At 42.8% G+C, this 25,408-nt stretch overlaps 1 protein-coding gene across 2 annotated transcripts in view; it reads left to right on the top strand.

The window, feature by feature from the left end:
• The window catches only part of LOC147684244 (putative cation-transporting ATPase 13A4), a 330,830-nt gene that overhangs the window by 274,331 nt on the left and 31,091 nt on the right, over nucleotides 1-25,408 (top strand). For both annotated transcript variants that reach the window (XM_086944643.1, XM_086944642.1), the window contains exons 25-27: nucleotides 7,003-7,075; nucleotides 13,120-13,294; nucleotides 20,048-20,199. In XM_086944643.1, the coding sequence (XP_086800769.1) occupies nucleotides 7,003-7,075; nucleotides 13,120-13,294; nucleotides 20,048-20,199 (400 nt within the window). The remainder of the gene's footprint in view (nucleotides 1-7,002; nucleotides 7,076-13,119; nucleotides 13,295-20,047; nucleotides 20,200-25,408) is intronic.

Below are 25,408 nucleotides of genomic sequence, written 5' to 3'. Positions count from 1 at the left end.
GAACAGTCTACACACTGCACTCCCGTTATATCTGGGACATATTTGCTGAGGGCCTTAGGCACAGATTACATAAAACAGCAAACCATATTTCGTGTATTTCTGCTTAATTTTGCATAATTTGCAGAAAAGTTCATGAACATTCACCATATAAAAATGTGACACTTCTGACACCTTCTTTGTCACATCGACAAAAATGAGTTGGAAAATTGTGATGTCAGATAAAGTTGATTAAATATACTCATTGCTTCAGCATGCATGTGGGACGGGCCTGCTGAAAGTGCCGAAGGTGAAGAAGGCCAGATTGGGAGGCACATCCTTCTGGTTCCTGGCAGCTCAGAACTGGAACAAACTCCCTTTAAATCTCCCGATAGAGATATCTGAGGTTAAGTTTAGGAAGGCGCTTAAAACCTACTTGTTTTCAGGTTAGCCAGGTGGGCGCCCCGGAAAGTGGTCCGGACGGCTGCAACTGTCTCTCACCCCAGCGCGGGGACACGCCGGGATGGCGTAACCATGCGCTTTATAAATCCCTTTATTATTATTTATTATTATTATTATGTGAATGAGGGCAGACACACATAGCCCATGCACAGGCTTCTTGTACAAAGGATAAACGGATCCAAATGAAGCTTTAGGGATGTTTATTAAAGTTTAGGATATCTAAGACCCCATCCACAGGAGCGCTCAAAATCAACTGCTCCCAACCAAGTCTTCCATTATTCTGTCAGTCCAAAACTCAGTTGACAAGCTTCTAGGTTACAGAAACTCATGTCACAATGGTTCTATAACCTAGGATACCATATCACCTCCTCACTTATATATAACACAAAAACAAATAACCAAATACTTCAACATTGGGAGCAAAACTAAAAATCTGAATATACAGAAAGAGAAAATGGTTGTTAAACAACTGTCATGTAACGTGTCAATAAAAATGTCAATAAAAAAAACATTACACAAAATCACGAAAGCGAGCTGGTTTTCTTCTGACTCCAATTCTATCAGAAGCCTTTTCCTTGGTAGACAGTCCCAAGTTACATTTTGGTATTCTGCTGAGATTCCAAATCTTATTATCATCAGTTTTCACATCATTTTTAAACAATTTTTTACATGAACAACATACTGAACTTAGATCACTTTCCACCCTTTCTTAGGAATGTTATCTTCACCCATTCACCTCCTTGAACTCTTGTTTCCTTAACCGCTTTTCTCATGTCATACAATACCTTGGACTTCAATTTCTTTCCTTCCTCCTTGGCTTTCCCTCCTAAAGGTACACCAACCTGATCATCAGCCTTCACTCTCTTCTCAATGAGGCAACCAGGATTGATCTCACAACAGGGTAACTTTCCTTTAAACAAACAGAAAGGTGAAACACCTGTCATGGAATGAGGAGTCAACCTGTATTCTCTCGCCTTCTTTCTCAAACCTTCAACCCAGCTGGACTCACACACAAGAGATAACTGCAAACTTTCTTTCAACACATTAATAAAACGCTCCACCACACCATTGGATTCAGGATGATAAAGTGAAGCTTTTTTATGCTTCACCCCTCTCTCTCTAAGAAACTCCTCCACCACACCCGAGGTAAACTTAACCCTATTGTCAGTGAGAACACTAGAGGTAAACCCTTCTCTCTCAAATAGCTCTTCTAAGAATTTAATCACATCACTAGACTCAATGGAGCTCACAACTTCGATCTCTGGCCACCGAGAAAACATGTCTATGCAAACCATAACATATCTGTCATGAGAACTGACTTTGATCGGACCTAGAATGTACGTAGCAATGTCAACCCATGGACCAGCAGCTCTTTCTCTAACAACCATTGACTGTGTTCAACATTTTAACACCTTATCACTCCTTGCACAGTCCAAACATTCTCTAACTTCCCTCTCAATCATCAAATCCATTGAATGGCACCAGAAATTCTCCCTGACCCTTTCCTTGGTTTTAGAAATACCCATATGACTGGCATGAGCCTTTTTAAACAACACAAGTCTCAAGTCCACAGGAGAAACAAGTTTGCTTCCTCTCATAAGCAAGCTATCAACAACCGAAAGCTCATTGCAAATTTCCCAGAATCCATGTAACTCTTCTCCACACTTGACCATCGTGCCCTCCAACACCATTTTTTATGCCACGCTGCAAGCAAACATCCTTTTCCAGCAAACTTTTCCAATTGGATTCCTGTATGATGCCTTCGGTTACAAAACAAACATTTAAGTCTTCATCAAAGTCTTTGCCGGCAAAACTCTCTTCCAAAGACAAATCGTCATACTCAGACTCAACATTCAGTCTTGATAGGCAGTCCGCCTGCAGGTTACTACCGCCTGGGACATAGTTTATTACAAAATCATACTCTTGAAGAGCAATCACCCATCTGCGTATGCAATTGGAAATCTGATCCACACCGTTTTTTGTAAAGACCTCCTTAAGCGGCTTATGGTCTGTCTTTATTTCAAATTTACGCCCCAAAGAAAGTTTCTTAGCTTTCTTACAGCCCGAATGACAGCTAAGGCCTCTTTTTAAAAAACTGAATAATTAAGTTCAGCACATTTCAGGCCTCGTGAGATAAAAGCAGTCGTCCTATACTCACCAACAGATCTTTGCAACAAAACTCCCCCCAAACTTCTTAAGCTAGCATCTGTCATCACAATCACTTCACCATCAACGTCAAAACTCCAGAGGTTAGATGCTTTCTGAAAGCCTGATTTGATATCAATGAATTCTGCTTCGCAAACGTAGGACCAGACAAAGTCTGTGTTATTCTTCAACAAGGATCTTAATGCCAACGTTTTTTTTGCAACTTTGGGAATTAACTTATTATAGAACACCGCCATTCCCAAAAAATGTACTACCTCATCCCTGCACATGGGAGATAGCAGATTCTTTATTGTATCAACTAACAATTTTTTATGCTGGATCCCAGAGCTTGTAACTAGATGTCCTAAATTGTGTATTGCATTTTCCTCATTTGAGAGTCAGACCACAATTTACCAACTTGTCCAAAACTTCACAAAACCTTGTATTATGCTCTAAAACACTTGAACCTGAAACCATAATATCGTCCTGGTAGATATTCACTCCCACCACACCCTTCAATATCTTCTCCATTGCCCGTTGAAAAACTGCTGTGGCTGATATGAGACCAAATGGCATTCTTAAAAACTGAAAAGTACCAAAGGTATGGTGAAATTATTCAATTCATGGGACTTCTCCTGAAGGTTAATTAGGTGATAAGCCGAACTGAGATCTAGAGATGAAAAATATTTTGCCCCATATAACATGCTTACAATTTCACTAATGTTGGTTAAAGGGTATTTATCAACCACAAAAAGCTTTGTTTAACTCTCTCAAGTCTACACACAGGGGAGCTTCACCATTGGCCTTACAGGCCATTACAGCTGGCGAAACCCATTGTGAAGCTTCTACCTCTTCAATTATTCCACTCACAACTAGTTTGTCTAACTCTAGTTTCATGCTGCCTCTAATAGCCATGGGAACATTTCTGACTTTGGCAGCTTTCAGGCAAGCATGCTCCTTCAACGTGATCTTATGAACATAATTCTTTAAACACCCCAATTCATGTTTAAAAACTTCTGAATACTCTTCCAGTATGTTTTCAAAATCAACATGAACAGAGTTAACAGTAGGTTTATCTCTCAAGCAAACCATGGGTTTATCATTAGGGTCAAGAAAAACAAAAAGATCATGCTGGTGCACCCAACTTATCAGTGAGTCTCCTTTGACAGAAACATAGATTTTCCCTGAAATGATCCTATCTTTAAATTCTATTGAGCCATAAAAATGACAAGCCAATTTTATTTGCTCAACACCGTAACCCTTTGGTTTTTCATCTGGCTTTAAGAGTTTCACTCCAGACTTGAGTTTTTCATCATAAAATGCAAGTGGTATCAAAGTAATTTTTGCCCCTGAGTCAAATAACATTAGAACATTTTGACCATTCACTAACACCGTTTTTTAGTGGTCCATCAAGTTTCTCTACACAGTTTTCAAGAATAATTAAGTCTTCTACTGAGTCATTATCACAGTTTATTTCCCTAACCTTCTTCGTAGTAGACCTACAACATTTTGAGACATGTCCTTTTTTTCCCACAATTCTTACACATGGCCTTCCAGCCAAGACACAATTTATTGTTGGCCAAATGACCAGCATCACCACATCAAAAGCATTTCCCAACAAACGGTTTGTTAGAAGATTTGCTTTTACATCATACTTGGAGTATCTTTGACTTGGTTTGTTGTCCTTATCCTTTTCCACTACCACTTTAACACTTGTATCCCCATCTTTATCTGTCATTAAGATATCTTTCTTCATGACTTCTACACACGCCTTAGAATGTTTCAAGGTTTTCGCTACAGATAATACCTTGTGTAGAGACGGATAGTTTTTCTCCAACATTGTCTCCTTCGCCTTTTCAAGATTGCACCCTAACATGAATTGATCACTAAGACATTCATCAATTCCTGCTTCAAAGCTTCATGTAGATGCTAATTTGCGTAGCACAGTAATGTATTGTTCAACAGTCTCACTTTGGTGTTGAATCCTTTTACCAAAGTGATACCTCTCAAAAACAGTGCTCAATTTTGGGAGATAGTGAAGATCAAGTTTCTTTATAGCTATCTCATTCTTATTTAGATCTGCTACATCATCCTCCAAGAATTCAGGGAGATGTTCATAGATTTCTTGTCCCTCAGAACCAAGACAATGTATTAATAATGATGTTTTTCTCTCCGCACTTAGAGTGGCACCACACTCTTTTGCATAATGAGCAAAAACCTTTTTCCATTTTGACCTTTTTAATGTGGATCACCTGGAGAGTTAAAAAGAATTATGGTGTAGAAACATTCTCCATGCAAATATTTACCTATGAAATGCTGATATACCATACAAAATATAAATAAATATCTAATTAAATATCACACACTTAATTAACATCACACGCTTTCTTTAAAATACAGAAGATAATATTGAGGAGGCTAGAGACTTTTTAAGGTGCAGGTTAACTTAGAATGAGGTGTGCATGTCACCGTGACACACTTGTTTCCCCAAAAAATTAATGCAATCTTGTTAAGGATGAGTGTGTCACCTTCAAAGCAATTATTTAAATGTGGCACCCAATGAAGAAAGGTGTGCGTGTCACCGTATTGTAGAAGTTATTTAAATGTGACACACAAACAATGAAGAAGGTGTGCATGTCACTGCATTGTAAAAGATATTTAAATTTGGCATGCAACGGAGAAAGGTGTGCGTGTCACCGATTTGCAGACTAAAGCGCCTGATCTTTAATGGCCACAAAATTGTATACTGCGTGACATGCAAAGATTAAAGGTGTGCATGTCACCGTGTTGCAGAGAGAAATCCATGATTCAAGATGGCCGCTGAGTGTATACTATGCAGCGTGCATTAGGCTGCGTTCCAATGACTCACAGAATACGGAGACGATGGAAGTCAGCATGTGAAGTCCATGCAGGTAAATGAGGTTAGCGCGTGAAGGATCGTGCTCGAGACACAAGGATTAAACCAGGCTTCACGAGTGAAGGTTCTTCACAAACGTGAGAGCGCGTGAGCAACCGTAACACTGACAGCACAGTAAAAGAAAGAAAATATAATAAAGTACTTGCTCTGTCAGAGTCACTGTGTTGAGCTCTCAGTAAAATAAGCTTTTCCTCTCTCTACTCCTTTTCAAAATTGAAGAAGAATTTTGTTTTGAACGGCGGTCTGTAGTAAGCATCCAAAGTGGTGGACACACTTGGGTAGCTCATCGCCAGTGTAGAATAGTCCAATCTCTGTGATGCAGCTATAAAATCCTAGAGCAGTTTACCATCACATCTATGAAAGGCAAGGTCAACAGGACCAACAAGCTGATGGTTGACATCCTTATAAAGCAAAGAAGGTGATTTAAAAAACCATATGTTTACTCTGCACATAGCTTCCAGTACTATGAGAATACGAGCGAGCCTAGCTATACCACAGAAACATAACTCCTTCGATTTACTCCATTTACCTGGATTATTTCTAGAGCCAAGAAGCTAAGATACAGCATACCTGCTCCAACTTTCCATAAAAGCAGTCAGAGTTTGGGAGTGCTTTGCTTCCTTCTCTACGCACAATTTGTTTTCTTTTAATGTTGCATCATCTACGGTATAATAGATGAATTGCTTGAAAAATGGCACTGAACTGAGTTCAGAGGTGGACTGAATCCCCCAGGCTCCCCCTTAACACCAGAGCTTAATAGAAGAGAAGCACATCTGTTTGAGATCAGGAGCAGCTTCTTGTTGGTCTTAACCTTGGCCTGTTGCTGTGTGCCTATTTGGAGTCCCTGGCTCTGGTTGCTCTTTCTGCAGCTAACAAAGTGTGCATTGGATCTCAGTTAGCATTGGTGTTTTCACTTAGTAAAGATGTTATTACATAAATAATTAACATGACATAAACAAGAACAAGAAAGCCCGGGAGTGAAGGTGGGCATTTAAGACAATCAGAGATCCCACCTGTAGAGTTCTACTTCCATGTTTATTGCATGACGGTATCCTCCTATGAATCCATTTGCTTGTATTAGTCTGCTCATCCATCATGTGGATGTGTTAAAATTGGCCAATAGTGCATGTGATCAGCAGTCCCCATCAGTCACTGGTCAGCTTTTGATGTGGTCCTGCAGCTGAGATCTTCTCATTTATCTCCACTGTCTTGTCCTGCTTTCAAACTGTGCCAACCAACACAGCTGTGCACAAATGCACACAAAAAACAATATTTTGGGGATTTAGCATCCAAGTGCATAATTGTATTGTTTAATCTCTAAAAGGAATCATTAGAGTGATGTTTTGGGGGCTGCAAATCTACACATATTGAAATGGAAAATCTGAATTGAAGACTTGAATTGTACGTGATATATTTTCTTGATGCGCAATGAACTATATGTGCATTGAATTTCACAATAATAAACTATTTTTTTCTGTACTGTTTTTCTTCCAATATTACAGCACTTTGGACTCTTTGGAAGGTTCCAGTACCTCATCATCGATGTGGCGATCCAAACAGTGGTGTGCTTAACAAGTACGATTCTACACTCAGTCCAAAATATTTAAAATGTATTCTTATTGCCTGATATTCAAAAATGCAGTTTGTGGCAGTCGCATTCCACTTTTGCGTGCATAGAATTTCCAAAACCTTTGTATTACACATCAGCATATACATTTGAAAATATACAACTAGTTACCCTATATCAGTAGCTATCCCAAACCAATTTAACATTCTGAGGAGAATTTAGCTCCAACGCCACGGACGTCTCTGTATGAATGTGAATAGCGTACCTTGGGCACACACAAGTATTACTCAGGAGATCCGTTAAATAAGTACCTGACCTTAGAATGTTGGCGGTGCCGTGTTATATGGTTCCCACTAGAAAGTGTAGGACTGCGTATTAGGATAACAGAACTTCAGAATGTAGAGACTATCTACACCATCAGAAACTGTAGTCCCAATTCCTGATTAGCTCATAGTGACTCACCTGAACACCTAAACCAACCAGGGTGGCAATTGATTTTGGCAACCTCGAACATGACACTCTGATCTCCTAGAGAATCGTGGACACTTATCCTTCATCAGAAACTATAGTCCCAATTCCTGATTAGCTCATAGTGCCTCACCTGAACACCTAAACCAACCAGGGTGGCAATTGATTTTGGCAACCTCGAACATGACACTCTGATCTACTAGAGAATCGTGGACACTTACCCTTTTATTGTTTACTTATGCACGCCCATGGTAGACCACAAGAAAGATACAAAGAAAGTTTTCAATGCATTTATTGAAACTATTTTAATCTTGCATAAAATGAATGAGCTACGATAATCAGGCAAATTAAGCAAAACAATGTAACCAGCATTATAAACATGGTAAAAAGAATGAACATTCTAACCATGGCAGTATTATTTCTATATCTATATCTACCCCTACTCTGAGAGCATAATGAGAGTACCTTCTGCGTGATCTCTGAGATTAACCTGAGCCCCACTTACCTGAACAGGTCATCAGCGTGGTGTGGATTGGCAATCCCTCTTTGCGAGACGTAAGCTCAGCCTGCGCAGGGCTGCATGTCGAACACAGTGCTTGTTCTAGGATGGTCACAACTGGAATGCTCCTCTCTGACCCTTAATGGGACCGCACACGGGTATATATTAATAACCGCTGTGTCACAGGTTTGAGCTCTGATGTAATGATATGTCAAGGCGTTAAAAGCTGTCGCTATCTGGACAATGTAATCAGTAGGATATATTGTTTTGTGTTATTAGCCTTGTATAGAATGATTACATGAGGAGAAAGGCTTTCCAAAAACAAGCAGCAGGTACAGCTTATTCTTAGAATAATATGCAAGCAAAACGGGTCAAATATAACATTGCTAAAATTATGTCAGCCTAAAATATCTGAAATATGAAACTAAGTGACAAACCAAAGTGGGTCCAGGACGGAAATCAAATCGGTACACTGCCTCCCTGCCCTGATCCCAGTCTGTCTGAATGTGAATAGCGTACCTTGGGCACACACAAGTACTACTCAGGAGATCCGTTAAATAAGTACCTGACCTTAGAATGTTGGTGGTGCTGTGTTATATGGTTCCCACTAGAAAGTGTAGGACTGCGTATTAAGATAACAGAACTTCAGAACTGTTGCACCCTCTGGAGTGGGAATAGTAATTTTTACCCTTACGCTATCCAACATTTTCCCTACTGTTGCACCCTCTGGAGTAGGAATAGTAATGTTTACCCTTACGCTATCCAACATTTTCCCTACTGTTGCCCCCTCCGGAGTAGGAATAGTATTTTTTACCCCTACGCTATCCAACGCTTTCCCTACTGTTACACCCTCTGGAGTGGGAATAGTAATTTAAACCCCTATGCTATCCAACGCTTTCCCTACTGTTGCACCCTCTGGAGTGGGAATAGTAATTTTTACCCCAACGCTAGCCAACATTTTCCCTACTGTTGCACCCTCTGGAGTAGGAATAGTAATTTTTACCCCTACGCTATCCAACGCTTTCCCTACTGTTGCACCCTCTGGAGTGGGAATAGTAATTTTTACCCCTACGCTATCCAACGCTTTCCCTACTGTTGCACCCTCTGGAGTGGGAATAGTAATTTAAACCCCTACGCTATCCAACGCTTACCCTACTGTTGCACCCTCTGGAGTGGGAATAGTAATTTAAACCCCTACGCTATCCAACGCTTTCCCTACTGTTGCACCCTCTGGAGTGGGAATAGTAGTTTTAACCCCTGCTCTATCCAACGCTTTCCGTACTGTTGCACCCTCTGGAGTGGGAATAGTAATTTAAACCCCTACGCTATCCAACGCTTTTCCTACTGTTGCAATATGTGGAGTAAGTATATATATTAATTTATATGTAGACTTTTTAATTTATTTTAAATGTATATGTATTATTTATTATTGTTTAAATATGTTTTAATGTTTTTATTTAATATTTGTAAAATTAAATGTATTTTTAAATTATTTTTACATTATTATTAATACATTTAAAAAAACGATATTTTTAATTTCGATATTTTTGTACTACGATATTTTATTTTCGATATTTTTGTACTTACCTTTATAAAGATATAACTCCGATATTTTTGATTTCGATATTTTTGTGTCGATATTTTTGTATGTAGATATTTTGTCTATCGATATTATGTCAGACATTCCATATTCTCAGGTAACTGGCAGTGTAAGTCCTGTGATTAAATCATTGCCTTCCTGCCAGTAAGAGCGTTTTATTTTCTCACAGGAAAGTTATTCTACATTTCTTTAGCTAATTTATGCCAGTAGGCAAGGAATAGCTTGGCCCGAACTTAATTAAAAATATATGTTTCCTGCTGAATTGGAATTCTTAATTAGATTACACTGAATACATTTTTGATAAATACTACAGCAGTCTGCTGCTTATTATTGTAACTATTTCCTAACCTAATTATGTAAATCATGAGATTTATTGAAAAGGGGGATTTTATTATATGAAATAACTACCCCAGCTTAGTAAAGAGAAATTAAAGATGTGTATCCTATTGCTGTGAATACTTGACAAACTCAATATTCGACATTACCTATATTGCACACTCTGTATCCAGATCTAGTGGACTTTGTCTAGATGTCTTAGCTTATGTTATGTGTAGGCCTCTAATCAAGTTAGAAAGTAGCTTCTTTTACAGTAGCAGCCGGTCCCCTGCCAAAGTGATGGGTTGGGCCGGAGGAGGGAGGGAGGGTGTATTTGTGGATTAAAAAATAATTCAAAAACCTACTGAACGCAAACAGCGCCGTCTCCTGCCACATTGCTCTCTTCCTGCTTCTGGGCACAGGCTCTCAGACTGCACTACGGCCAATCCTGATGCTGCATGAAAGCAGCATCGGGATTGGCGCCTGAGTGCTCGCAACTTGCGCTCCCAGGCAGACTGGAAGCCTGCTCTCTACAGCCCCAGCAACACAGCTGGGGCTGGAGAAAGCCTCACTGCGCATGAGGGTTTAGCAGTCCTGAGACCGCTGGCAAAACCCTCATGTGTAGTGAAGGGGGTGCACTAACACTCCTCGACTAGCATAGCCATCCTCTGGACCCGCCCCCAAGACTCATCAGAGTCATGGAGGCGGGTCAAGGGAATTAAAGTAAAACAATAATAAAACAGGTTTACAACCTGTTTTATCATTTTATTTGAGTGTGGTTGCAGGGGGGCGGCGCTCCTCCGCCCAAATGCAGGGGCCGCATCTGTTCTTTGATGCATGTCGGCTGCAACTTAGTTCACAGCAGCTCAGGGCTGCATTGGAGGTCTGATGTAATGATTTTTAAACACACATATGAAGGGTGTCCATCTACACGATTATTTGTGATGTATCGTAATGCTAATCCTTCAATTCGATAAATAATGTTTTAATAAAAAATCTTGTTCTGATTAACAGTAACTGCTACCACTGAAGGAGGCCACAAGATACCAGTTGCATTTTTTTAGGTGGTACATAGTGTTGTATACCGTTTTAAATTCTGGATGGATTTTCCCCGATTGATGCCCTTATATAGGTACAATTCACGTTGCCCTTATATAGGCATAGAAATCAAGCCCTTATTTAGACAGAGACCATGCAACCCAAATACAGGCATTGCTACTTCCATCCATTCATCTACGTCACTACGATTTCTTGGAAAACCATCTTAAGCCGTTAGGGACTTCCCCTTGCTTGAATATTGATTTCTCCACAAACTCAGTTAGTTTTACAATGAACATCTATTCCTTAGGGGTTCATTCATGACGTTCATATGCCCGACTTTACGTCACACATGGCATTCCTAAACACCTTCAAGGTATAAATATACCTTCACTTGCTATGGCAAAGCTCGGTGGTTCGGAGCAGTTCGACGACCACTAGGGCACTGATCAGGAAGCTGCCCTACTCTGCTGAGAAATCCAGCTCCAGTGTTTCTGACTCCCCTCGCGGGGTGTTGGGAAATTGAGTCCCGAGATAGAGATACCAGACCTCCTTCATTCTAAGGTATGGAGCTGATTAGAACCTAGAGAAACCTTTGGTAGATTCTTGGCAAAACTAAACCTATGCAAAAGACCATACTTACTTCCTCCCTCGTACTAGACCTAGTTTAGGTACATTGGGGTAGGTGTATTTTAGAAGCACCAGTTGAGTATTTTAGACTGTGTATTTATGTATGTATTTTTGTATGGCTTAGAAACCATACAATGCTCTTACAGTATTATTTTATAATACTATACTCGCTGTATGCATTATACTTTGCCTTCTGTTTTATGATTGTTGCAGTTCCCCTCTCCTGCAAGAGAAAGAAGACTGTTCAATAAACCCTTTTTATTGAAAACGCCTGTCTCACTATTTCTCTGCAACTCTGTAGAAAGGAAGCATGCACGATTGACTGAGTGAAATACTTATCTATTCTTTCCACGACTTTAAAGATATTTTTTTCTAGTCCTAGAGAAACAAAGTTGTCATATTTATGCGGTTGTAGAAACTAATCCCTTCTTGTGAATTAGAGAAAGTTTCTAATGACCTCTGAGCTAGCTGGCACTCATAATTAAGTTTAGCATACTTGATAGAGACCTAGTCGACCTCAGTCCCACGTCATATCTATAGGATATATTATTCCAATGCGCAGAGCCTATTGGGAATATAGGAACTACACTACAATAGGGGTGAATTATACCCAGATTTATTTTAACCTTACCCATCAAGAGACAGGACTAAAGTCAAATATTCTACCTGAGACGTATTTTAGTTATTCCCCAACATCTCTGTACTCTCTTACACAAGGGGATACAGCTGACCACCTTGAGCACCTTCCACAATGCCCACTAACCATAGGACCCCTATATGAACACCCCAAGAACTACCCTGCAATGCAGGGTTGTAGCCTATGGTTTTGAGAAAGAGCCCTATGATAAAGCACCCCACCCGGCCAGTGGGTGGGGCTTCGCCCTTTAAAGGGACTCTCCCTATGTATGTACAATACAGGTCTGTTTATGTTACCCATCACCACAGAGTACTTTCAATATAGTGTCATTATGGCCAGGGACTGTATTGCTTCATAGCCCCCAATTGACTTCATGCAACTCTTACAGTCAAATGTATTTTTTTCTGCCGTTCTTTATTGCCCCCACCCTTGTAGCACAGTAGGTAATGCCACTCTCCAACAGTGAAGGAATACCAGCTGACAGTAAGCAATGTTTTTGATACTCCAGAGATTGCCACCTATCAGAGCAATTTATTTGGTAGATATAAGCATTATTTTTGTTGTAGGGCCAACTTACATATGGCAAAAGCGTGCCAAAATTGTTATGGAGTTTTATAGTGATTGAATCATATAAGGCTAGAAATCTAGTGAAAGTGAAAAAGTTGCAAACATTGTTTTAAAATGCAAGGTGCCTTTTTCTCCTCTTTTAATAGGAAAATGTGTCCCCATACCTAGTCAGAAAGTCAGAGACAACAATATTGTACATGCCAAAGCTTGTTTGAATTAGGACACTATTAAGAAGCAATGACTGTGGATTTATTTGGACTAAAGTGTAATGTATTCATACATGTTTCTTTTCTTTCAGTAAGTCTGAATGGTGCCTACCCGAAGTTATCTACATACAGACCAATAAACAGACTGATGTCACCCCCTTTTGTCCTGTCGATATGTATGCACGTGCTCTTTACCCTCATCATACAGGTCGTTGGCTATGTATCCACTGTACAGCAACCGTGGTATGATGGAGAAAATATCCACAGGTAAACACAAATTCTGGTGTGATTTGTTAAAAAAATATTTAGGAATTACAGAATTACGTTGTGTTTTTAATGTAATGGCTTGTTTTATATATTGTTTGCTGCTGCAGTTTCTCCATTCAATATAAATCCCAATGACCCTTTTTAACTCATTGGTATTCAATTTGTCACTCTCCTAAAGATGAAATAGTGACAGTGCTCTTTTTGGAGGTGAGCCTATTGATACACTAGGGTGGTCATCTCACTCCACATAATTATGGACACTGTCTCCAGCCCTCAATTGTTCCATAAATCATTGCTTCGGGGGTGTGGGTCTAATTGTCAATTAAAGCAAAACAAGTCTACAAGGCCCAGAAAGCATTAGACAAAGGTCCAGTACTGGAAAACGTTTCCGTAAAGACCTGGAGGAGGGTGGACACCTCTGGTTGAATGCAAATCTTGTGAGAAGGCCCTTAACTCTGCTATCTGACCAGGAGAGTGTGATGTTCATGTAGAAACCTCTAGTGAATGAGAATCCACATTCCAGAACAAATTGCTCATCCCATTTCATTAGTTGCCCAATGGGTTCTTGTTCAAAGTATGGACCTCATTCTGTCTCACCTGAGGGTCTTGGTGAAAATGATGAGAGTTCAAGGAGTAGTGAACCTGGTGGCACATTCAGAGAATGCCAAGAGTAAAAAATGGAAGTCAAGTTTAATCGAACTTCATGACCTACGTCCAACGCCAGATGCTGTCAGACTTGATCAAGGCATGAGGTAAATGTCTATACTAGGAGCACCTATCAGGGCTCTTTTACTCAAAGAGCCCAATTGGAGGGCCTCCAGGTGATCTTTGTAAGGAATGATGTGATAAGAACACATTGAACTATTCATTCTCTGTCCATGTACAGTTCACCCAGGTTTGGTCATACGTGCACTAGAGTTGTATGGAGTTGTCTGAAGTCCTCTTTATGTCTGAGGATATTTTTTTGGGTCACGAGGCTTGGAGAATGTGTAACACTTCCCCGAAACCTAACACTGTCTCTGCATGGCTTATATCAATAACAAAACTGAGCAATCTGTTAACTCACAGCTGTCCAATGATGAAATAATAGTCCTCTTGAAGCCTATTGTTTTAAAGATGATAGCAACTGGCTTTATATTGCTGAAGCAAAGTGGATATGGGAATAAACCTTCTAAACGTAGAAGGAGAGTTAAAATATCACAACCCAAAATCTAGTTGTGATAGGTTACATGCTGTAAATCTTGTCCAGTAATTTGATGGACCTTCACAATGTCTATCTGGTCCTAGATGGATCATCTGTTTATATAGGCAGAAGTACACTTGTGGGAAGCACCTGTCTTCTGCCACCAACAGCCTCCCCACCAAAGGAGTCATGGTGAAAAAGAGAGATCCCCCAGTCTTGGCCAGCAGGCAGGACATCGTAAGCATGTGCTCTAGCATCTTCCTCTCTTATCCCCGCGCCTGACAAGCTCACTCTCACCCCCATCCCTCTACATCTCTGACTGAGGAGGTGGGAGGAGCTGAGCCTGGGAAAATGAAAGCTTATTTTCAGTACTCAGATGTGCACTACATGTACAGATTCTGCTTTACAGGTCCACAAATCATGAACTCATGACGGTTGGGCACCGGATGCCAGTGGAGGATGGTTGGATACATGGAAATGGATGACAGGCATGGTGCTTTTTTACGTAATACCTGCAAACTCTACAATGCATGAGAGATGAGCCCCAGATGTAAAGGGTGTCCTCTCTAATCATTGTTGCCCACAAGAGGTGGCGCGGACAGCAGATGCGTGCAATCTCCAACTGGAGCCATGCAAGACAAGGATGTTTACCATGTGCCAGGGTTGCCGCTAGGTGTCATGCATGACTACCTTGTGAAACAGGGGCTTCCAGCTCACCTCAAGGCTGGAATGGCCACCAATGCTCTGGTTAATCAGAAGAAGACATGGCTAGCCACCACTCACTGGGGGTGGCCACCTAACACAAGAGGGTGGCGTTATGTGCCAGATATGCCCCCCAATGACAGGGCTGGCTGGCAACTACACATGCAAAATGTCATCATTTATCAAGGGAGATAGACATACACATCTATGCAAGAGATTCCCACCACAATGCCACAAATGTGGGTGATGTGAGGTTATATCGCCTTTGTATGGCATCAACCACCATTGTTATGGCATAGCAGTGTATTCTCTAGATGGGTGCCCTTTTGCTGGAGCAAGCGCTAATGAGCTTCTCCAGAGCACTAATCATTTGAATTCCGAAGAAGATGTATTCATTTGGTCTATGAATATAGTAGCAGAGTGATTTTTCTGAGGAGTTACAATTTCGGTGATCCCTTTTGGTAGCAGTCTCTGTTAACCTAACAAAAGAGTGAGTTTGTCTACTTTGCAAAGACTATCATTATTACCTTCACAAAGCTTGGCAGTGCTATTTGCCAGAGTGAAACACAAGTTTAGATCGACCAATCCCGTTCTCTTGACAAACAATATAATCATTGACCTGAGAAAGGTCAACATGTTACCTGTAAGAGCGAAACATGTGTGTAGAAAAAGTGATCGGCTTCTCTTCAAAAACAATATGATTGCATTGAAAAAGCTCAACGAAATGGAAACATCTTGCTGAATATTACAGCAGACAAATAATTGTAAAAAGATCATGACAAGAGAAAAGAGAATGCTATCAACCATTTACTGTTAAAAGATTTATTTACATTCATTAGGTTAACATGCTTACTAGTATCAGTGCTCGAAGCCGCTTTACCTTTTATATCTGCACTTTGAATTATCCAACCTTCTTTAAAGAGCAGGAAAAATTTAGGTTCAGAAAAACAAATAGTTCAGGGGTACAGCAGTGAGGATCTCTTAGATGGAAGACAGAAGACCAGCCAAGAATAACAACTAAGAAAACAAACTTTCTCCTCCTTTGTCCCCTCTCTTTACAACTACATTCTTTCTACTGAGGACTTGCACCCACACTCTTGACTATCAGGAAACTGTGAAAGACACTTCCCTTATCACTGTACCACCCCTTTCATGTAAACCCTTCCTCCCTTACCCTATATTATATAGGACTTATAAAGCCAATGGCTACCCAAATCAGGCCTCCCAGCGCTGGATAGTAAAACACAGACTATTCATTAGCAAGTTACACAAGAAGCCAAGACCTAAGATAGTGACTGAATCTGAGGTCACCTCCAGCCATCCGTAGCATCATAGGCGAAGAATTCCATAGTTTGGAAAACAGGAAGGAAAAGGATCGAAGTCCGCTCCTGCTTTTCAGCACTTTTAAGATTGCTGGTAGGTAAGAAGTGGAGCATCTCAGAGATCTTATTGGGCTGTAAGGTCATATCAGAGCATGTAAAATAATAAGACCAATTTTATTAAAGGTTTGATCTACAGATGGATCCAGACAGATACAAGAAAGACAGTCACCCAGGCCCTCGTCAGCAGCAGACTCGACTACAGAAACGCCCTCTATGCTGGAGCCCTGACCAAGCTCATCAAACGACTACAACGCATCCAAAACGCCTCAACATGACTGATCCTCGACGTACCACGACACGGCCACATCACCCCTGTCAAGACCACCAGGACTCCTCAAGATCTGGGCGATGCTCAAAGGGGTCCACCTCCTGACATCCCCAACTCTGACTTGAAAATACCCAGAGTATTGAGGCGATCAAGCGAGGGATAGGGAAAGGGAAGGTGCTGCGTGGGAATAGGGATACCTGTAACAAAATAAACATAACATTAACACATATTAGCCATCCTGACTACTCTCATTATTATCTCGCTATATGTATTTTCATACCTCATATATCCTTCTACTGACTGAAAGGAATTTCCAGGGTTGCAAGATGCCTCTCCCGTGCCTTGGAACAAAATGAACTGGTACCTAGAAGTCAAGCACTAGCACATCAACTCTCGGTTTCTTTTAAGACTAGTTAAACCATATGCCAGTACTCATACTCATACATACCCTATATCATACAAGCAATGCACAGAAGAAATGATCGCCCCTTTTCCCTGGATGAAAATAGTTTGTGGTTTCGAAAGAATTTTCTTGAAGTCTCTTCCTGTTGAAGCCATAGAAGAAACTTCACCACCAGTATATCCAGCAAGTAAGTGTAGCACAGTAGAACCAATGTCACAGAACTAAAACAAGAAAAATGTACCTCACATTAACAGCCAGTTCCGGACGTGAGCCAAAGTATGCAGAAATGAGAGAAGGTGCTTCCCTGTAGATCCGCAGGCATGGAAAACCTGCTATGGAAACCTTGACCCTCACTTCGGCGCCATGGAATATTCACCAAAGACCCATCGGTGCAATCCTCTAACATCCACTAGAGAAATAGTTCTATGAATCACAAATAACAGCGCTCGTCCGTAACAAGGTGGAATCAGGAAGGGGGGCTGGAGAACTCCTGACTCGTCCACGGGCGGGAGAACCAGCAGTCAGCACCGGAATGCTCAGCTGAGCACTTCCAAAGGAGAGAACACTTTTCCCCCACTTGCCGATCAGAAATCCATGTCCCAGGCGAGGACACAGTATCCAGAAACACTTTACTAGACCCGACTTCTATGATCCAAGAGTAGCGAGCAGCCGCTTCGCTATGGTACAAACAAAAGCCAACTCAATCACGTACGACGCATCCTGTGTCACACATCTCTAAATAGAGAACCGGCTTCCCCGAAGGACGGCCTTCTGGGAAATTGAGTTTTTGCCGATCTTAGGTAGGCACGGACTCACTCAATTCCTGACACTCCCCACTTGAGAAACCTGCACTGGCTCCCAGTCAACAAGAGGATATCCTTCAAGCTCCTCATCCACGCACACAAAGCACTCCACAAGACCGGCCCAGCCTACCTCAACAGACGGCTCTCCTTCTACATCCCCAACCGCCAGCTTCGCTCCGCCGACCTCTCACTTGCTACCGTCCCGCGCATCCGAAGAACAGCCACCGCCGGGAGATCCTTCACCCACCTCGCCGCCAAGACATGGAGCACTCTCCCACTGAGCCTACGACAGACCCAAGACCTGCTGACCTTCAGGAGGATACTCAAGACCTGGCTGTTCGATCAGTAGCGCCCCTCCCCAGCTCCTTGAAACCCTCGCGGGTATGAAGTGTGCTTTACAAATGATTGATTGATTGATAAGCAACACATAGAGCTTGAAATTGGATCCTTTTTTATTGGGAGCCAGTGATGTGTGGCCAGAGATCCTAAAACAGGTTTTAACTTCGGTATTCTTAATAAAAGACATGCTGCTAAATTATGCAAAACCTGCATCTGCTTAATGCATATAGTGGACATTCCGAGTATAGTGCATTCCCGTAGTTTGGGCAGGAGCTTAGTAAAGTCTGGATGACTTACCTGAAGCTGCCAGTCACCTCCCTTGTCAGCCTTCGGTATTATTCTTCTTGGTCCCAGCAAGCACTGGGACAGCAAAGACTCCCTGTGCCATCCCTGTGCTGCTCTCATGCAATGGGAGCAGTGTGGGGATTGGCCTGAGTGGGCTGGCTGATGCTCCACACAGGCACAGGGAGTCTGTGCTGCGTCTACAACCCGGCTCTGCCATACAACTGGGTTGGAGAACCCTAACTGCGCATGTCTGTTTGGCTGGCCTAGGATGGCCGGCCAAACAGACATGCGCACTTAGAAGTGCACTGCACTCCTCTCTGTGACCCCAGCTCGCCCTGCCTTGCACACGCTGAAGTCAGAGCAAGAAGCTGAAGAATAAAACAATAATGAAATATTGTTTTATTTTTCAACTGCTGCCTCTGAGACAATAGGGCGACGCTCCTCCGCCATTGCGGAGGAGCCGCTGCTGCTAATGCGGTAAGACAGGGTTTAATCTGTGATGAGTTGGAATGTTTTTTCTGGAGCTAGAGGAATAACAATCTGAGTATCCACCACCCACCAAGGCTGCGTATACCCAGATGCTGCAAATTCTGTAAATTTCCACCAAACATTTTGTTTCTGTAACTCATCATGGACTTTGACGCATTATCCACATACCAACCAGTGTTTTGGGGTAAACATTTGCCAACTTACACAAAATGGCATGGATTGTCCTCACCTATGTGAAGTACCATGCCACTGCTCAGTGTGAGGTTCATCCACATAAATACACATACAATATATATATATATATATATAGGTTTTTTTTTTAAACCCAAATCCTTGAGCTTCCTGATCTGTCCCAATCAGGAATCAGGAAGGATGTTGCCTTTTATGACAGTTGCCCATCTGTCTTCCCTTCCATTGAAGACCCCTATATTTAGGAGCTGAAATGAAGCCTGCACATAAAATAAGCTGCCTTGCAATGTGGTGCAAAAAAATTAACTAGCAAATCCATCTTTTGTTGTATATGCATTTTGCCATATTCTCCTATTGGCATATACTTCTTCGCTATATACCCATTTCAGTATAGGCGCTCATCAGTATATGCTGATTTAGTTATATGCTCCTATCGATATATGCCCCTTTTGCTACATGCCTCTTTCAGTATATGCTCCTATGAGTATATGCCCCTTTAGCTTTATGCCCTCTTTACCATAAATACTTCCCTCTAAATGCTCCTTAAGGCTTTTAAGTGAATCACTTCCTTGTAATCTATGTTCATTTTATGTTGTAAAAACAATAGCACAGTGAGTATTTTTCCTAGACTTTTCTAGGTTTCCAGGTGCAAACTTAGCTTCATACATTTGATCAGAAATGGAATAATATTTTTTTTTTTTTCTGGACAGCGCTTGTCTAACTGGAAACCTGAACATAACCAGGACAGCGTATCGCACCTTTGAAGGCACCACCTTATTTCCGCTGTATGAGGGAACCCTGATCATTGCAGCGTTTGTGTTCGCCAAAGGGAAGCCCTTCAGAAAACCTCTGTATACAAACTGTAAGTGCACATTTTCAGTAATGTATGAGTTGTTTCAAATGCATGCACAGGGGCTCCATGACAGTGATTGCCGACAGCCCTTTGAGGGGTGAGGGCACAGCGGAAGTCTGATTCTATACTATGTCTGCTCCTGATTGGTTTCTGATTTCATGACCAGTTGCAAATAAGCATGACAGGGCTGTGTGCTTGTGGACAGGTTGTGACCTTTGATTCTCCGCGGCTCCAGAGATCAAGGGGCTCACTGTCCATTGGGTGGGAGATACCATCCAGGGGAAATCCATGGTACTGCTACGTGGGAGCTACGACCCATTGGAAATCCAGGGGCCTGCTAGGTAGGAGCTACCACCCAGTGGAAATCCAGGGGTCTCCTAGTTGGGAGCTGCCACCCAGTGGAAATCCATGGTACTGCTACGTGGGAGCTACGACACAGTGGAAATCCAGGGGAGTGCTAGGTGGGACCTACCACCCAGTGGAAATCCAGGGGCCTGCTAGGTGGGAGCTACCACCCAGTGGAAATCCAGGGGTCTCCTAGTTGGGAGCTACCATCCAGTGGAAATCCATGGTACTGCTACGTGGGAGCTACGACCCAGTGGAAATCCAGGGGAGTGCTAGGTGGGAGCTACCACCCAGTGGAAATCCAGGGGCCTGCTAGGTGGGAGCTACCACCCAGTGGAAATCCAGGGGTCTCCTAGTTGGGAGCTACCATCCAGTGGAAATCCATGGTACTGCTACGTGGGAGCTACGACCCAGTGGAAATCCAGGGGAGTGCTAGGTGGGAGCTACCACCCAGTGGAAATCCAGAGGTCTCCTAGTTGGGAGCTACCACCCAAGCAAAATCGAGGGGACTGCTACATGGGAGCTACCACCCAGTGGAAAGCCAGGGTAGTGCTTGGTGGAAAGAAACCAAACAGGTGGGGCAAAGATTATATACCAGATTTGATTTCCCTAAGGAGTGAAGTTAACCACAAGTTCAGGCCCAGAACCCACTAAATTCAGAAGCAAAGCACAGTATAAGATGCAGGATAGAGTAGTTACAGTTTCAAGGTTTAATTTTTGATGACTGTGAATTTATAATGTTGTGGACACACACATTGTTTTAGGTGACTCCCCTGTACCGATGGAAGAAAACATGCCTTATTACTTGCTCCTCTGAAAACTGACCTGTCCGTTCCCACACTTAGGGGCCGATTATGATCGCGGACGGACTTGCATCCGTCCGCGATCATTGAGGAGGAGGGGACGTCCGCATGGGCTGCGGAGTCCCCTCCTGTGCGATTAGGATGTGACCGCCAGGGTGGCGGTCACATCCTCTATTTTTAAGATTGCAGCGGGTGCAGCTTCAAGCTGCACCCGCGGCAATGTTAAAAATGCACGCATTGCATTTGCATGCAGAAAGAGGCAGGCACCGCGCGGTGCCTGCCGCTTTCTGCATGCAAATGCAGGGGGTACCATAGGTACCCCCCATGTGCACCCCCCACCCCCCCTTCACCTAGGGGGCCCGCAACGGGCCCCCTAGGTGAAGATCCGTATGCTTTTCCACGGCGGAAAACCCGCCGCGGAAAAGCACTTTTAAAAGCCCATCCTGATATGGCAGACGGTGTCTGCGAGAAACCGTCACCATATCAGAGCTTTTCCACCGCGGTTGTAAGCCGACCGCGGCGGAAAAGCTGCGGACGGAAACCAGGACCCACCAGCCATCCTAATGTGGCGGTGGGTCCTTGGTCAGTGCGCTGCGGTTTTTCCGCATCCTCGGGGCCGGCGGTGGCTTCCGCCGGCCCCGAGGATGCGGAAAAACCGCAATCATAATCGGCCCCTTATTGTGTCAGACTCTGCATTCTGGTTAGAATGAGGACTTGCTGCATTGTCATGTAAACAAATTCAGAGATTCAAAAGGCACATTGATAAAAGACAAACAGCTTTGGGAAAAGTAACTATTCTAGAGGGCAGGCTTCCTTTGATCCATGTACAACACACAATGGTGCAAAAAAGCGAAGTAATTCACATTAAGGAGAACTGTGCATCTGACTTGGCTATAAAGACAGCAGTGCAAAACTTTAAGAGTCAGCTGTTGTAACTCGATCTCAAAGCAAGATCGATGCAGACATTATGGTGTCAATACAAGGACATTGAAAGGTCCAAAGCTTCCAGGTCATTTCCCTACTGAATTGACTCATAACATCACCAAAGTCAATGTTTCTTGGATTTTCATACCTGGGATCGTGGGGATGGGTTTGGCTCATGCTGGCATCAGTGCTGAGATATCAATGCAAAAGCAATAATACTGGTGGTATTATCTAACTAAGAACGCAAAGAAAAAGTGCACTGCAGTGCACTCTTTATCAATAAATAAGCATTCACAGTAAAACCAGCAGCTACTTCCCTCACAATATCCAACAAATCATTCAATGTCGTGTTCTTTGATCATATCAAACCACTACAACTAGTTGATGTAAGTACACATTGGTTGTGGTCTCTTTCTGATGTAGTTTCTTTTTGTTTAACCACAAGCTTTCCTCTGTTCAAGAAGGAGTAAAAGACTTGCATGCTTAGTAGCAATGGGAGCAGTTCATACATTTCTTTGAGACAGTGGTACTGCATTCACCGCTATAGCAGTTTGAAATGTTATCTCTGCTCTGTGAGGGTACTAACAATATAAATATCATTGTGATATACGAACTAAGGCTCCTAGAATTGCTTTACAGTTTTTTTTTCCACCTCACTATTGTTTATATCTATGTGAAGTGGTGCAGCAGGCGAGGTGGACCCTCATCGCCAGTGTAGTGGGGGCCGCAGCACAGGTTTGCAGAGCCCGTGTGCTAAGGCTTTACTGCTGTGGGACACAAAATGGCAAAAGCACGCTTAGTACTGGGTGTGGGCCGGAAGACCTACAGTTGTCTTGCCCAGTTATTATATAGCCTCTGGCCACGCCTGGCCATAGGATGTACATTGTGTGTTTCTTGTGCAGGTTGCTGCTGTGGGGTAGGGGTTACGTGGTCATTGCAGTACTATCTAGCTACATATGCTTTGTGGGGAGTCCCTTGGTGAACAGATACCACATAAAAGACAAAGCTGTTGACTTTCTCAATTCTCATTTATTTGTTGTTTTTTTAATCTAAAAGCTGCAAGGTGAGCTGAGTGAAAATGTGGCTCACAAGGGATTACATGAGCTTATCATTTCACCATAAGGGATAAAGTGAGAAACACAGGCTTTAAACTGAAGCAAACATGAGCCTGGACATCTAGACGTCTGTGTCCAAATAAGGGCGCTCATTCTTGCAATGTATCTCCAACATAATGCACATGATGGAGCTGGACTGCATGTTTTTAGCTGTGAGCAATCAAAATAAAGCTGGAACACTTCAGAATGTCCCTAATGCATATTGTACAACAGGTGTATAGAGCTGCCCAACACAGAGCAGCAGACCTCATCTTTTCTGCTTAGGATGTCACACGTTCATACATATAACTCAGATATTCTCTCAGTTAATGCATGAAATATAGACAGCACACGCTTGAAACAGAGCCCTGCGTCCACTGCTCACTATTTCTGACTTGTGCCGTCTATAATTCAAGCATGAACTCTGAGAAACGTGAAGTTATTAGTATTGGCTTTAGACATCTTGATCACTAATAAACACGTGGGCACTATGAACAGAGCCAGACGGCTCTTTATGAACCCAGAGGCTTTTGTAGTGTAATGAAGACCAGGGAAGTAACTGGTAAATACCAAAGGGCAGTGGGAGGGGAGGTTGAAATTGTCAACCACCTGCGCAGGCATAATGGAAAGTCTCACATTCATGCAGGATACACAGAACAAAGGCTATAACCTGACAGGGCTGAGTCCTACCCAGGTGTGCCCAGCAAGCAACCAGTGCTCCCTGTCCTGACTCATCATTTTGCACTGCGAGCCATGCATACCGGGGGCCCAGAGTCTCATTCCTTGTGGTGTGTTTTACCCGAAAGCCCACCATCACATTGGTGATGAAGATAAGTGTTGGCCCCACCAGTACACAGCAGACGGTGTGACTATGGAGGCCACACCTCATTTGTTCTCTTTCCCACAGCTGTGCATTGCAGCCAACAAGCCTACACAGTCAGTCAGCACAGTTAGTGCTCGTGCCATGTGAGCGACCAGGGTGTGATGCACCTGAGTGTGCAGCAACAACAATGTACACCAGCTAACAAAGTCAGCGCATGACAGTTCTCAAAAGAGAGAAAAAAGCTGCAGACAAGCTGGAGAGAACTGCAGTAGAGCACTGTGCTATGGGGACTGCTTCCCACACCAAGGCGTGCATAATCGACTTGACAAGGGCTGCAACCAAGTAAAGTCTGAGCCTCAACCCTAGGTGGCAACCAGTGCCAAGGCCTCAAACCTAGCCAAGAGGACTATACACCAGCTCTCTGTACAATCCCCATCATAGAGCCCTTTATCATTGCAGGAACCCCTTTCTCTGAAGCGCCCATGTAGAAAGTGTTGTGCTTTATTTCGAGGTTAGTGAGACCCCTGAAGAACAGTGGAGGGCAGTCTTCCCCACCTAGGAGGGAAAGGCATAGGCAAAATCTCCAAAACAGTCACAGTTGTGACTCCAAAGACATACTCCACACTCATAGCTGTCCTCAATTCTCATTTTGAACTAATGGCCAACCACGATAATGAACACTTTATATTCAGACAAGCCAGGCAAGGCTCAAGTAGTCGCTAGACGAATTCTGTGCCAGCATGTGTGCATTTATTGATGGGCAAGAATAAATACAGGGCAGATCATACAGGGGTGCGCCTCTACCAAGAAAACATCTTACAGGAGCTAGAGAAATCATTAAGAGACATTCTGACCCTGAGTCAATCCAAGGAGTAATCAAAGGCCCAAGCCTCCCACATTGAGGTGGTGCTCCAATGGTCAGTAAAAGTGGAGCTTGTAACAGAGTCACTCCCAGACGATGGCCAGAGAAGGCCAAGAAGAAGCCTGAGAAGCCCCCACCATGCAAATACTGAGGAGGAGCCCCCTACTGACTCACAGAGTACTTGGTAAAAGAAAAGAAATGTGCCTTGTGTGGGAAAAAACAACCACTTAGTGAGGGCCTGCCGACAGTCAAGAACTGAAAAAGTCAATTCAATTGTGGCACTAGAGCAAACAAACAGCAAGGATGATGACAAGGTCGCAGAGCACACAGTACACTCTGTTTTCACCATCATCAAAGTGGCAACTGA

The sequence above is a fragment of the Lissotriton vulgaris genome, chromosome 11 (assembly GCF_964263255.1).
Source record: "Lissotriton vulgaris chromosome 11, aLisVul1.2, whole genome shotgun sequence".
NCBI lineage: Eukaryota > Metazoa > Chordata > Amphibia > Caudata > Salamandridae > Lissotriton > Lissotriton vulgaris.
The sequence above is the reverse complement of the archived record's forward strand: the minus strand, read 5'-3'. Positions and strand labels throughout refer to the sequence as shown.